At 42.4% G+C, this 15,535-nt stretch overlaps 2 protein-coding genes across 3 annotated transcripts in view; one reads left to right on the forward strand and one right to left on the reverse strand.

Annotated features, from left to right (window-relative positions):
• The first annotated feature begins 2,067 nt into the window (after positions 1-2,067).
• LOC117493485 (cytochrome b561 domain-containing protein 1) lies at positions 2,068-6,545 on the forward strand. The gene is given in 10 exon segments (XM_034144059.1): positions 2,068-2,109; positions 2,111-2,146; positions 2,148-2,226; positions 2,731-2,774; positions 3,775-3,882; positions 3,885-3,920; positions 3,922-4,050; positions 4,053-4,100; positions 4,103-4,141; positions 4,144-6,545. Coding segments are annotated over 10 exon segments (708 nt in total). The 3' UTR covers positions 4,291-6,545.
• A 203-nt stretch (positions 6,546-6,748) lies between these two features.
• Positions 6,749-15,535, reverse strand: part of zbtb40 (zinc finger and BTB domain containing 40) — a 34,000-nt gene continuing 25,213 nt past the window's right edge. For both annotated transcript variants that reach the window (XM_034144040.1, XM_034144046.1), the window contains 4 exons: positions 15,022-15,236; positions 9,109-9,265; positions 7,891-8,120; positions 6,749-7,195 (listed from right to left, as the gene is read on the reverse strand). In XM_034144040.1, coding sequence (XP_033999931.1) covers positions 7,037-7,195; positions 7,891-8,120; positions 9,109-9,265; positions 15,022-15,236 — 761 coding nt within the window. In that variant the 3' untranslated portion in view covers positions 6,749-7,036. The remainder of the gene's footprint in view (positions 7,196-7,890; positions 8,121-9,108; positions 9,266-15,021; positions 15,237-15,535) is intronic.

Genomic DNA, 15,535 nt, shown 5'->3' on the forward strand with positions numbered 1-15,535 from the left:
GACATGAAGAAGTGGATTTTGCATAATAGGTGCACGGATACGTTATGAAGTGAATACATTTTATATCTAAAAGGAAAACCTCTAATGTGACATCACAATGTAATGCAAAAATATTTCTAGTCATTATTCAAAACCATAAGTCAGGTATAGAAGGCGAGATGGTGAGCACATTTCAGATACCGAATCAGTGACACTCGTCTCCCACCTCGAGCAGCACTGATGTTTAAGACCATCTGAGCTGCACAGTGGAAGATGTGTGTGGAGCCTCCACCGTTCACAACTTGAAGCAACATCATCATTTAAACATTGTCGAGTGTCAGGGTTAAACTTTGTGTTCTATCATAATCAGCTTTATTTGCCAAGCATGTGAACACGTACAAGGAAGGAATTCGTTGTTTGTTTGTTGTCACTTAACTTCTCACAATAAACCAAGATTAAATAGATTTAAAAGTCAAATCAATTTGAACCATACTGTATAACACCACTCGGCAGCAACATCGAGCTTCAGATAGTTCTGGGTGCTCCATGTGATGAAAATCTCAGTGCTCTGTACTTCTCTGTAAACAAGTCTCAAAGTGGGGAAGGCCTATTTCTCCCTGCAAATGAATCCCAATCATACATGTAAATACATTGATACATTTCATCTAGAAAAAATACAAATAACACATTTATTTCCTTCAAATTCTTTGCTAAATACAGAATAACATGAGTCAGGATAGACATGTCCATGTGAAAGAAATTGCTACTTGACTGGGTGGTGCAGTCATAAACTGAGGTGGTAATTATCGTTCTCTTAAACTTGACATGTTCTTGTTATTAAGAGTATGGCAGTATCCCACTAATGTTCTGTGTCTGCTTGTTCTGTTTGCATTTCATTTACGTGATGCTCACATCGATGGAAATGTCTTGGGCATTGTTTCAATTCATACTACTCTCAAATTCAGCATGACATAGGGTAACTGATCATTTTGTAATCCCTAGTCGAATTTAGACAATCCATGGTTTGATGATTGTCATTTTAATAAAGATGGGAAAAATACAAATTCGCATTTAAAAAAAAAAAAAATATTCTCTGATAGAGCTGCATGTTAGGGTTAGAATGATGAACATTAAAATACAGAAACCAGTGCACTATAGGAATATGTTAAACATCAATGTTGTCAAGGCAACTGAAACATGATATATATTATTACTTAACCATAGAGATGAAATACAGTTTAAGTCTTTAAAACAATAGAACATTGCAGAAAAGTTTGTCAGTTTCACAAGGAAAATGGATGAGTGCAATTTTTTCATTGTCCCTAATACTGTATTACATTATATCTTTAGATCAAACTTAAAATCTTGTCCATGTTGAAAATAGTTGAGATCCTCACGTAGGCTATACGGGCAGTTTCCAGCACTGTGGTCGCCAGCTAATTGAACACAGAAGGACCAGCCAACATTGACAAAGTGAATATGGAAGGGAGTCATCTCAACCCCCTCTACTCTTCGGCGAAGATGCAAACCAGGAAGTGAAACCAATAACACCATCCTGATCCTGACTGCGGGCCATCAGCACTGTGAGTCGGAGGTTCCAGTCTTCAGTCCGCGCCTTCATCACACGGGCGGACTTTCAGAAGAGGGTGCACGGGAGAGAGGAAGAACTCACCAGCAGACCGTAACTGGTGCTACTGGACCGCAGAAACTAATGTGCACTTCATTCACAAAGAGATTGCGACAGAGCAGCTCTTTACTTACACCGCGAGTCGCAGGTCCCATATGCAGTGTGCGCGTGACTGAGTATGTCGGAGTCATAGGATAATGCCGATTGGAAGATTGTTATAACCGCATAATTTACCTGGACACGGACTTTGAAAAACGACATACCGGAAGTGCTAAGTGCCGTGTGTATCTTGACCTCGCTGTGTTCCCCTCTGCTGCCCCGTTCATCCTTCTTAACTCTAAAGTGAGTATGGAGCTCGTGCAGTGTTCCTAGCAGCTCACGCGCCGTGTCTTTCAGTTTCCTCCGCGCGGTTCTCATCCGCGGCAGCAGTGGGCAGGTAAGCCGGGCAGGAGCTCAGCGGCATGCCGTCCGATGTGGAGTACAGCCCGGTGGGAGAGGGCCTGGGGGATGCGGGACTTCTGGCTGTATGTGTGGCTGCGCAAGGGCGGCGGTGATCGCGGCTCATGTCACCGGCCTGGGCCTGACCCTCATCCATCTGCCTGCTGTCCAGACCGGGACCAGTGAGTGGAGACAGGACCAAACTGCACTCTACTACATTTGGGCATTAGATTATATTCTTCCTTGATCCAAAATGGAAATAGTTTTGTCACATAATAACAAGGAATTGCACACGGATTAAAAAATAGAATACAAATAGCAAATAGCCTACATACATGCCAAAGGTAGAACGATGAATATCTAAAGGAGTATCTAAAGCATGCACAGTAGAACATATACACAATAAAAAGTAGAATACTCTATAAAAGAAACAATATAGTAGCCTACTAACAATATTACATACTAGAGACATTATAATCTGCAAAGTGGTTGCCGTTAGAACATTACACTGTAGTATGTGTATCAAACAGTAGCTAGCCTATATCATTAAATCGTTCAAATGAATATAAATGTAAATACAATCCTATTTGAGCCTCATCCTCACAGAGCTGTCAGCCTCCAGACATCTGAAATGTTCTTTTGGATACTTTTGGAAACTGTAAGGTGATTCTGCTCCTCTGTTTCAGGTCTGTTCTCTTGGCATCCTGTTGGTGTATGTCTGTCGCAGTAAGTGTGCACCTGACTTCATCTTCTCTCTCTCTCTCAAACGCACACATTCATCACAACACATAAATACAAGAAGAACATATTGTTACCATCAGAGAAGAAGCGACCATTATGGGGATACCTGACATGAGTTGATGGCTTTTATTTCCTCTTTATTTGAAGCATCAGTACGTATTGATGGCATTTTGTTATTTAGATGAATTATCAGTTGGAATGTTAATTCTTCAGTGTTTTCCATACGACTGCAGGCAGGTCTTTCATTAGTGTGTATAAGTCTGATAACATGGATGTCTCGTGTCTCTTTCCACGGTGAATAATAGATGGAGGGAAAGCTTTACAAAGCTCGGTGTTGCATCACTGCCTCAGATATTGTGTTACAAGCTCACCTGGAATATGTCAGCTAACAGGGGGATGTTAGGCTTCTCTGTCATGGTTAATGGAGGAAGAGCTCGATGGTGCATCACCAGTGTCAGCCATGATAACTTCCTGTATAAACATCCTGCCTCTACAGTCAGAAACACTGTGAGCTGCACACCTGTCAGCGATGGGAGCTTGTCTTCCACAGACATGATTTCAAAGCACAGGCAGAAGAAGGATATTTATATTTGTACCTTCACAGACTCATTGCGACATAGTGGTCTGCACTGTCACATGTTGTAACAGCAAAGTCTCTGTTCCCAGATCATTCATAACTTTGGTTAATAAAGTGTTATCTCAACCAATAGAAATGATGGCAGAAAACAAGACCCAAGTTGTCATAATCAGATCTATTCATTAGATAAACCTAAATATTAGCCAAAGTATCCACAAACAACCGTAAACAAATTGTAGCTAAAACACAGCCTTGTCTTTCTTTAATATATCAGCGTAATGCACAGGATGAGTCCTGGTTTTATAAAATAACTCATCTGGGCCTCCAGCTCGTCCTTTTATTTTCCAACACCAGAACTCCTTGTTTTGTCTTTCTAAACACCCTCAATAAACACGTGTGTGTGTGTCTGCAGTACTGCCTGTGTATGACTGAAGGCGTCCTCCTCTCTCGGCTCGAAGGATCCCCCTTCTGCTTCGTGTCCCGGAAAGGTAAAGTCCGTCTGCACTGGTTCTGCCAGGCTCTCTGGTCCTGATAGCCGCGGCCACCGGCCTGGGCTTCATTGGTGGCCAGTAAGAACGTGTCGGAGCTCCCCCACCTGCTGACCTGGCACAGCGTGCTGGGGGTCTGCACTCTGGCTGCGACTGCGCTGCAGGCGGCCTGCGGCGTCGGCCTCCTCTTCCCTCAGCTTGCTGCGCCTGTCCTCCCCCCCCGCTGAGGCTGAAGCTGTACCACGCCACCATGCTGCCTGGTGGGTCTACCTGCTGGCCACCGTCACCGTGGTGTGTCGGCCATGTTTTCTGACTGGTTCCAGGCCACGGTGAAAGGCCTTGCCTGGTGGGCCTTCCTCCTGCTGCCCCTCTTCCCTGCCCTGGTGGTGATGAACCAGATCACTAACGCCTACCTGCCACGCAAGAAGATCACCAGCTAGGAAGCACAGGAGCTTCCCCTCAATCCCTCTGGGGCCATGTTGGATTGACCTTGTACTCAATCAGACCGGAGCAGGAGCTAAAGCAGCCTTTGGAAGTTAAACAAGTAACACAACATAAAAACATGTCTGTCTTACACTGTCTTACAGCGCCGCTGTCTCTAAAGAACTTTAGATTTACTGTGCTAAATCGTTGTTAGTTACTGAAGAACACTTTCAACCTTAAATGAAACGATTCATTTGTGTTTTCTAATTTCTCTGCTCAAATGAATGCTGAAATGATTATAACAGTTATCGTTTCTTATAGCAAGTGCAAAAACCAGAGGGTTGCTGCAGGCTGTTTTTTAGTGTGATTCCATTTGATAAATGAATAGATGAATTCATTGAAAGAAGTACAGAATATACATTTTGGGCAGAAATTGGACGGTATGCATTACCAGGTTGTTTGCTCATATATGAACCCTGATACCTCCTGACTCACTAACTCCAGCAAGAGAACGAAAGGCCTTCAAGCTCAGACTCCTGCTGAGGACAGAAGGAGTGGCACTATGCACAGTGTGGGTAACCATGCCCTGTAGAACACATGTATGAAGACCCAGCAGGTCGTGGTCGTCCTTGACACATCAGCAGAGGAATATTTGCATTCCGTATGCAGTGAAAATGATGACGGTGCTGTGGATGATTTGAGACCAGCATGCAAATTCTATATATGTATTCTTTTGTGATACATTTGTCTGTCTTGGCTGCTTAAATTAGCCACATTTAAAGCAAGTTCCATCAGTCAGTAATATGTTTGGATATTTAAATAAGGAGATGTCTGATGGAGACCAAACATAGCTGATATTGGACTGAGGTTCAGCATGTGGACACTAACACCAGTCTAAATAAATGCTAACGTTTGCTCAGTGTCTGCAGAATGTGCAAATAAGCAGGGAGGAGGGCTTCTGTTCCTCCGTGGCCACACAAACCAATCAATGCAGCTTTAATAGAGCATGGCCACCATCATGTAGAGTCATGAATTATACTATAGAATATAACGTATTGGTGGAGGGCGCTTTGAGCTAATGACTTTCTTATAGAGGCAGTTTGAAAACAGTAAACATGTGGGATATGAGCTCTTTGAACATTTGCTTATATCACTGGTGTTAGGGGGATGGTTTCCTCAGTCCTCATTTATTATTAAGTTGCTTGCTTTGATAATTATATGTGTAAAGCTACATGCATCACCTCTGATGTGCTACCTTTTATGTTGTGTTATGTTTGCTTTTGTAGTCAATAGGTGTACAATAGAGTTCACTCAATAGTGACCCCTCTTATGTGTTGCTTTCTCAAACAAGGCCAAAGGCACAATCCAGGAATTGAATGCAAATGAAAACCTCCCATCATATTTCACCCGTGCTCAAAGTTCTGTCTAGTCTTTCTCAATATCTCTGTAAAGTATTTCAATTGGTAGAACATGCAATCAATGCACTTTACCCTCCAATTCTAGTCCAGTTTCTAATTCAGAGCAACTCTGTTGATCCAAGGGCTAATCAATTACAAGTTGGTCTCCCCAAACTGGCTTCTCTCTGAGTGAGGCTTAACCATCAAACTAAATGTTTGATACTGTCTACAGAACTAGCTGAGAAGGCCACACAGCAGCACCTAGCAGAGACTGCCTGACAGGCTGTATTCAGGGCATATCAAAGTCCAAGCAGGACGTTTTTCACAGCAAAATGATGTATCCAGCACTTAGCCAGAGCCCTGATTTGTAAACCTGATGCACTAAGACCTTTGGATGTACTGCAGCACATACAGGCAGCTTATGTAAATACTTTTTGGACATAATACCATTTGATGGTCATGGAATGTACTCTGTGTGTAATTAAAAATAATAATGGAAGATAATTCAACATATAATGGTTCTCTAACGCTCATAGACTGTATAGGTAACGCCAGGAAATAGTCTGGAACCAGAAATGCTTCCACCTTTTCATTTCCAGACTGGGTTTAAAAACCGGCCGCTCTTTGCTGGGTTTGTTGCCATGTTTGAAGCGGTTTGATGATCATGTTCTGCAATAATGAATGTTTCCTTGATGAAAAAGAGGTGTTCAAATCCAAATAGTGAGAATGTTGTTACTTCTTTACTTTGAGATGCTACTGAGAACAACTCATTCTACATAAAGAGTATGGCTGTGCTGTATGAGGAGATCACAGTGGAAGTTATTTCTCCAGTCCTTTTCAGCACTATCTGTAATAAACACAGAACTACATTTGAATTGATTACTTGTATTTATTTGAAATAAGAAAAAGTGCACGGTCCGAGGAGCTGTCATCAACTAACACACTATTTCCTGTTGGCTCGATACTAAAAAGCAACCAGATATGAGAGGAACTTTTTTGAAAGACTTAGTACAACTTGTCAGAGAACCACAGATGAAAGAGTGATGTTGGAGAGCAATGAAAGGAACACAAACACACAGTGGGTTTTAGTCTTTTTTATGGAATTTGGTGACAAAGAAAAAAACTCCTTCAATAAACAAACACGTAAAGTCTTCATCAGGGAATGGAGTTTGCAGAGCTGGACTTAAATTAATGAGAACTTTTTCCAAAGTCAGGAACCCTCACTGGTCTGAAAACGGCCACACAGCTGCACCACAGAACAGATTTTGGTGGAGTACACGTGAAGCTTCATCACACTGAGTCCATGGCCTGGGTTGTGTGTTGTAGCTGAGACATACCTCTGATCCTCCAGGGGTCAGAGGTCGGGTCAGGAGTCCGCAGCTCCCGGCTTGTCCTCACAGATGATGGTGACAGAGCTGTTGAGCAGCTCGTACATGTTGACCTCCCCGCCTCCTGCCAGAGCCACAAACACCTGCTGGGCCTCTGACTCCGCCCCTTCATTTCCTGCTGGATGTGCTGCAGTCTCCTGATTGGAGAGAGAAGTCATATGTTCAAGATTTGTATTTATTTATAAAGGGTGAAGCTGCTCTGTTCTGTTGGTGGAAACGTTCACTGTTTCTGCACTGTATGCCCCCCCCCCCCCCCCTCAGTGTTGCACCTACAAATACATCTTGGTTTCACTTCTGCGCTGATCAGTATTTAAAAGAAGTGAGAAATGTCCAGCTACCACATCAGGCTGCTGAGTAAGTTGAGTCAAATGTTTGATTTTTCACTTGCTCATTCAGCATGTGCTAAAGGGATAGTACAATACATTATAAAAGACCAACATTACAAATGTATGGAATATATATTTTCAAAGGCTGAAGTGCACATTGGCCCAGTGTGTGGTTGGGATGTGCAACATTTGGTATGTAAGGCAACAACTATACAAATGGTCACATTTGTAAGGCAAAACATAGCATTACATTTGGACCCCCCCGATGTGGGAGACAAGCCTGTCTTATGATATGATAACAAATGTTTTATTCTATTGTTAAACTGCTTTTTTTGGACAATCTTAAGATAACTTAGTTTTTTTAACTGTACATGTATTCATAATAAAGTATAATAATTAGGTAAAACAAGCAAAAAACCCCACTCATTTTTGACATTGTTACCTATAAATGACTTAACTCATGACCTGATATTCAAAAGTCCTTTTGTTGATGTAATGATGCTTACAGTGTGGGAGCTGGACTCCTCCTGCTCCTCCTCCCCCCCCTGCTCCTCCTGAGCCTCCATGTGGCAGGAGAGCAGGTGCTCCTGCAGCTCCAGCTGGGAGCAGCAGAGCAGGGAGCAGAAGGGGCAGCTGGAGGCCTCCAGGTGCTGGCTGCTGAGGTGCTCCTGCAGCTCCTCCTCCCCCCCCAGCACAGCAGGGCAGTAGGGACAGGTGAGCGCTGCAGCCGTGGAGCCTGAGGAGAACACGGGGTCAGGGAGGAGAACACGGGGTCAGGGAGGAGAACACGGGGTCAGGGAGGAGAACACGGGGTCAGGGAGGAGAACACGGGGTCAGGGAGGAAAACACGGGGTCAGGGAGGAGAACACAGGGTCAGGGAGGAGAACACGGGGTCAGGGAGGAGAACACAGGGTCAGGGAGGAGAACACGGGGTCAGGGAGGAGAACACGGGGTCAGGGAGGAGAACACGGGGTCAGGGAGGAGAGGAGACAAGGAGCTGCTGTTAGCCGCTAAACAGGCTGTCCTCACACAACACGTGATGTGCTGTCTCCTATCCAGTTCAGAGCATAATGATGGATCCAATAGTGAGGGAAAAGCCCATGTTGTTTGACCATGCTGTGATCCAACACATCTACAAGAGGATCAAACTGAGAATAATACAAAAACTGAAGATCATTTTAAAAACCAAACCTTTTTCTTTCAACCTACACATTACACACAGACAAATGAAATTCAAATTGGGGAAACTTGAATCATGTTAATTTAATTCATTTATCATACTGGATCAAGGCTAAAAAGTCTGTTCAATGGATTTTCACCAAAAGCTTTCTTTTTCCGGTAGCATCTATCACTTTCACGATCTCTTGGGTCTCCTTTTCTCACAGATTTGAGATTTCATATCTACTAAAGGTATGATGTTGTTTCCTCTGTTCTTCATCCCTCCTTGATGCCATGTTGACCACAGTGAATATGAACCAGACTGTTTATGATAACATCTACGATGCATTTGTGAAGCATAAATGAAATTGAGATGTAGAAAAATATGTCTCAGATTCTTCTTGAGGCTTAATAGCTTTGGTGCATCGTGTGTATTATAATGTATTACTGTGTTGAGAGTGTGTGTGTGTGTGTGTGTGTGTGTGTGTGTGTGTGTGTGTGTGTGTGTGTGTGTGTGTGTGTGTGTGTGTGTGTGTGTGTGTGTGTGTGTGTGTGTGTGTGCTCACCCTGGTGCTCTGCTGCCTGGTGTTTGGCCACACTGGCAGCGCTGGGGAAGAACTTGAAGCAGACGTCACACTGGCACAGAGTCTTGAGCTGCCGGGTGTGGTTAGCAAACATGTCAGGGTGGTTGGTCCTGTTGTGGTACCAGAGGCCTGACAGTTGCTACGGAAACCGAGAGGGACACATACATTAAATACACAGGACACCATGCTCTCCATTAGGGCTGTGCAATTAATCGTATTTTAATCGAAATAAAACGATTATTATTTTTAATTAAAAAAAAAAAAAAAAAAAAATTTAAAACATTTTTTATTGTGTTTTCAGTTGAATTATACTTAAAGTTCAGGGTAATCAACTGTTAAAAACATAATGTTAAAAATAAATGTTTCAATAAATGGATGTTTTCAAAGAAAATGGATAATCGTTTTTAATAATTGTGATATCAATTATTGACCAAAATAATCGTGATTATGATTTTTGCCATAATCGAGCAGCCCTACTCTCCATACAGGATGTAAACATTTTGATGGAGGCAATAACCAATAGGCTGACTAAGTCACATTTGGGACAAAGAGTGTGTTTGTACTATGTGGGATTTTAAAATATAATGTCATGTAACCTTTGGAAATAAACATTTCTGTTGAAACTATTAGCTTATCAATATAAATAACAACGCTACTATGGTTTAATTGTTTGCACAAACTATGCAAGTGAAGGTATTGAAAATATATTTGAATGGAATTTTTTTTCCAACAGACTTTCATCTCTAAATATTCCCATATTCTTTTGCAAACACCGAGTCTGGAGAAATGACTCGAGCTGCTTACAGTCTGCTCACCTGTGTGCAAAGTCATTCAAACTAGCTGCACCTTTACCAGCTTTGATAACACTTTAATGATCAATCATTATAACACATATCATATATATTATTCTGAAATGGACCAATCTGCACAATGACTACTTTTACTTTTGGTACTTTAACTATATTTAGATGCTAATACTTTTCTACTTTTACTTGAGTAACATTTTGAATGCAGGACTTTTACTTGTAGTATTCTTACACTCTACTTTTACTCAAGTACAAGATCTGAGTACTTCTCCCACCTCTGTTGTAAAAATAAATGTCTGTTGTGTTTTGTGATCCTCGTCATATGGATTCTTCTGTGCTGAGGTCACACAGTCCGCCCGAAGACTTCTAACTTTTATACCCTTGCCACACGAGGACGATAACGATAACGGACCGCAATCATTATCAAAAAGGTATTCCGTCCACACGCAATAGGCACCAGAAACGTGTCCGTTCACACGAGACCGCTCGAAAGCGCTGGAGACGCTGTAGTACATATGCCAGGCCTGTAAGTGGCGCTGTACTCCTGCCACAAAAGCAGCGAAGAAGACTTCCCGCGCATGGTTGCCATGGTTGCCCTGTTTATTCTCCGCTGTGGACGCTCTGGCTCTTTTTCTCCCTCCCCGAGGCAAGCGTTTGCTCCTGCTGTAAATCTCTCCGGTAGTCCACCAGCAGATGAAAAACACCCACCACTCCGCCTCTTCGCCTCTTCCAAGGGGACCGTGCAGCAGAGTTTCAGTTAGATTTTTTTTCGCCGTTAAAGTTGAAATCTTCCGGACAAAATTAGAAAAGTGCCGGTCAGAGGTCTTCTTTGTTATTTATTGAGCTTTAAAACAAATTGATAACGACTCTATATAATAATATAAGAATAATAAATGGAGCCTCTCTTTTCCTCCCCCTCTTCTGACAGCCCAGCAGCTGATCTCTGAGCAGGAGAGGTGGGGAGAGGGAGACGTGGGGAGTGGGAGGCGGGGCTATTTCATCGTTATCAGAAAATGATCGTATTGAGCAGGGGTGGGGAACCTCCGGCCCCCGGGCCGTATACGGCCTGCGAGACCATTTGGTACAGCCCTCGAGGTCATTTATAAACACACGCAAAAAAGAAAAAAATTTAAGAAATCTAGACCGCAAAAGAATTAAACAAGCGAGTGCCTGTTTTTCCTGGCCAAGGTCAGGGTCCTTGAACACAACACAAGCCTAACGTGTCATCACGTGGTATAGAGTGGCGAAGTCACGCCCATCTACTTCCGGTCCATGGGACCTTATTTCCGAAAAATTATGTATAGAGTGGCGAAGTCCCTCCCCTTCCGGTGGACCTCCATGGGACCTTATTTTGGAAAAATTATGTATTGAAGTCAATGGAGAGAGAAAGATTATCTTTCGATCCCGTTTGAATTGTGCCACGAATTACACATATGTTGTTTGTCAATTTAAAAGATAATTTTGCAAGTCAAAAAAAAAAAAATGTGTCGTAAAACTGTGAAGTAACACATTTGTTTGTGTGAAACGCTCAATGAACTACATCTCTGGTCAACAACACACGTCACCAAGATGGCCGTCACTACTGTCTTGTCAACACAACGGTTGACTACCCTCACTATCACCACAATGAAACACGTCCTGAAGAATGTCATGCAAAGCTGCCTGCCTGCCTTCGGTTCTCTCTGAACTGCCTGGTCGTTTTAATGTTTAATGTCAACCATTTGTGCAGATAGCATGAAGTAGAGAAGATCGCTAGCGTTAGCGTTAGCATTTCTCCCCCGGGCTTAAATGGTGTATTATGGAATGATCACACCGGTGTGACGGTACTCTTCAAAGGGTTCACGAAATATGACTACTACTCTTACTGTTTAACATTGTGGGTTACTTAATGTTACTTCATGTTAAGGCTAATAAAAATGACAAGGCTGTAATGCTAACTAACGTGCTAGCTTCTAGCTAGCTTGATCCAGAGTACTCCTGGTCCTTTCATCAGACGGGAAGCGAAAGAACGAGCTGGTATAATAACAACCTGGTACTAAGCACACAGGCATCTTGTTAAAGTTATCTTATCTTAGCCAGCGCCATATAGATAGATTATATCTATATGGCGCTGATCTTAGCTATCTCTTAGTGGAGGAAAACAATTGTGACATCACTTACGCGACTCTGGGATTTGTAGTCTTTCTAGTTGCGTATTTTTCATAGTCTTATATTTCAATAGTTTTACGACAAACTGTGACTTTTTTGACATGGAAATGATTTTTTAAGATTGACAAACATCATATGTGTAATTCATGGCACAATTCAAACGGGATCGAAAGATACGTTTTCTCTCCCCATTGACTTCAATGCATAATTTTTCCGAAATAAGGTCCCATTACCCGGAAGTAAGTGGGCGTGACTTCGCCACTCTATAGAAGTCAATGGGGAGAGAACATTTATCTTTCGATCCCGTTTGAATTGTGCCATGAATTACACATATGATGTTTGTCAATCTTAAAAAATAATTTCCATGTCAAAAAAGTCACAGTTTGTCGTAAAACTGTTGAAATATAAGACTATGAAAAATACGCAACTAGAAAGACTACAAATCCCAGAGTCGCGTAAGTGATGTCACAATTGTTTTCCTCTACTAAGAGATAGCTAAGATCAGCGCCATATAGATAGAATCTATCTATGGCGCGGCTAAGATAAGATAACTTTCACAAGATGCCTGTGTGCTTAGTACCAGGTTGTTATCATACCAGCAATGGGTCTTGCTCGTTCTTTCACTTCCCGTCTGATGAAAGTACCAGGAGTGGCTGGATCAAGTTAGCTACCTAGCTAGTAGCAAGCACGTTAGTTAGCATTACAGCCGGCTTAGCCTTGTCATTTTTATTAGCCTTAACATGAAGTAACATTAAGTAAACCAAAATGTTAAACAGTAAGAGTAGTAGTCATATTTCGTGAACCCTTTGAAGAGTACCGTCACACCGGTGTGATCATTCCATAATACACCATTTAAGCCCGGGGGAGAAATGCTAACGCTAATGCTACATTAGCTTCGGCGATCTTTTCTACTTCATGCTATCTGCACAAATGGTTGACATTAAACATTCAAACGACCAGGCAGTTCAGAGAGAATCAAAGGAAGGCAGGCAGGCAGCTTTGCATGACATTCTTCAGGACGTGTTTCATTGTGGTGATAGTGAGGGTAGTCAATCGTTTTGTTGACAAGACAGTAGTGACGGCCATCTTGGTGACGTGTGTTGTTGACCAGAGATGTAGTTCATTGAGCGTTTCACACAAAAAAATGTGTTACTTCACAGTTTTAAGACACATTTTTTTTTTTTTGACTTGCAAAATTATCTTTTAAATTGACAAACATCATATGTGTAATTCGTGGCACAATTCAAACGGGATCGAAAGATAATCTTTCTCTCTCCATTGACTTCAATACACATTTTTTCCGAAATAAGGTCCCATGGAGGTCCACCGGAAGGGGAGGGACTTCGCCACTCTATATGTCTCGTCTGACAGGGGTGTTGTTCTGACGGAGAGCGACAGAACGCCGCTCCGGCACTTCAAAAATTGCAGTACCCATAAGGAGCCGTACACATGCCGCAGTTTTTGCGTGGTTGCTGTGTCTTTAGTTGAAAGCCCAGTGGCGATCTGTTCATCTGTCATACTGATCATACAGTCAATAACTTTGTTGTTATTAGCATCTGGTTAGCTAACTATGCTAACGAATATAAGAAGCTTTTTCTCCAACCAGTCAGGTAAAGGCACATCTATATATGATCATTATAGTTATAAAAAAATAAGAGAATAAAGTAAACAGGTATAAAATACTATATGACAGTAACAAAAAGTTGTTATTAATAAACAAGAATACAGTTTGAAAGGGGAGTGATTTGTAAAATATCCATAAAGAAAAAGAAAATCTGCTTAGAGTTCTGTTTCATATGGATGTTGAGAGATGTATCCATAGATCTCTTAATGTTGCTCTCAAAGTGCACCAGATTGATGCTTTTAACTTCAACATTTAAAAAAAAATCTTGTGTCCATATCTTTCTGTTGTGGTGGTCATGCCACAACCGTGCACGTGCATGCATGCGCGAGTCAAGGTAAGATATCTGGATTAAGAGGTTGCTTTTTCTTTGCACAGCATGAAAGAAAGGCCAAATGAATGGGCTGTGATTTTAGTATTTTTAAGCAGAGGTCAATCATTTGTACAGCCCTCGGAGGATGTTGAAAAAATTGAAATGGCCCTTGAGAGGAAAAAGGTTCCCCACCCCTGGTATAGAGGCTTACACACGGAGCCGTCTGACCCCCCAGAGCGTTCCGTTTGCAGATCTATCCACCTTGGGACCAGTTATCGTTTGCGGGGTCCGTTTACGCGTTTATGTGTCGGCCTCGTGTGAACAAACGGGCTATACGCAAGAGAAGCTATATACAACCCGTATCGTCCTTGTGTAAACGGGGTCTGAGTCAAATGTGAGCAAGGCACAAATATAACTGCATGAGAGACAGTAAGGGAGGGGCATTTAGTGAAAGTGAAAGTGAGAGGTTTTTCACAGAGCTCGCACCTGTGAGAAGGTATGATACATTGTATCATACAGCAAGAGAAAGTGAGAGGTTCCCGTAACTTAAGAGTAAATTGTTTTGTCTGGAAGGTGTGGGGGGACATAAGCACAAGAAGTGTGTGTGCATGTGTATGTGTATGTGTGTGTCTGTGCGTGTGTGTATATGTGTATATGTATGCGTGTATGTGTGTGTGTGTGTACATTGCGAGAAAGTGAGAGGTTCCCGTAACTTAAGAGTAAATTGTTTTGTCTGGAAGGTGTGGGGGGACACAAGCACAAGAAATGTATGTGTGTGTGTGTGTGTTTGTGAGAGTGTGTGTGTGTGTGTGTGCGTGTGCTAAATCACTAAAAAATCAATGCAAGTGGTGATCATCAATTGTATATGTTCAGAGGCCTAGTGTGGAGGATAACATAAGGTCTTGAGGCAATTGAATGAAAAACACAATATTTATGATAAAAAACTAAATCACTCGGTCAGATTTGACCCGAAACGCAAGAGAAGGGTTAAAGACATGACCTCAGACCTGGTAGGACTTGTTGCAGAGCTCGCAGCTGAAGGGCTTGCTTCCTGTGTGTGTGCCCTTGTGTTTGTCCAGCAGGGCGGCGCTGGTGAACACCTTGTCGCATGTGGGGCACTTGTGGAACTCCTTGGGGTGGAGCTCGTGGATGTGCTGCCGGTGCTCCTCCAGGGAGGAGAAGCTGAGGCAGCACTTCTGACAGTCATGAGGTTCCAACAGATCTGACGGGGGAGCAGATCATAGTTAATACATTTGATTATAGTATTCAACAAGTGATGCATTCGGTAAATCCTTTTTTCTGCAAATGTGTAACTCCAGAGCGGTGCAGTGATGACGTTTTTTTGTAGGCTGACCCGGACTTCGCAAGTGCACCATCGACAAAAAGCAATGAGATTTCCTCATTGGATTATAGAATGTTGCAGAAAAAGAGATCTTTGGCACAAACACGTTAATGATACTCACACACTAAGGACAATCTCCACATATTAACCACTTTTGTGTTTTTTGAAGTGTAAATAAA

The sequence above is a fragment of the Trematomus bernacchii genome, unplaced genomic scaffold (genome assembly GCF_902827165.1).
Source record: "Trematomus bernacchii unplaced genomic scaffold, fTreBer1.1, whole genome shotgun sequence".
NCBI classification, from domain to species: Eukaryota; Metazoa; Chordata; class Actinopteri; order Perciformes; family Nototheniidae; genus Trematomus; species Trematomus bernacchii.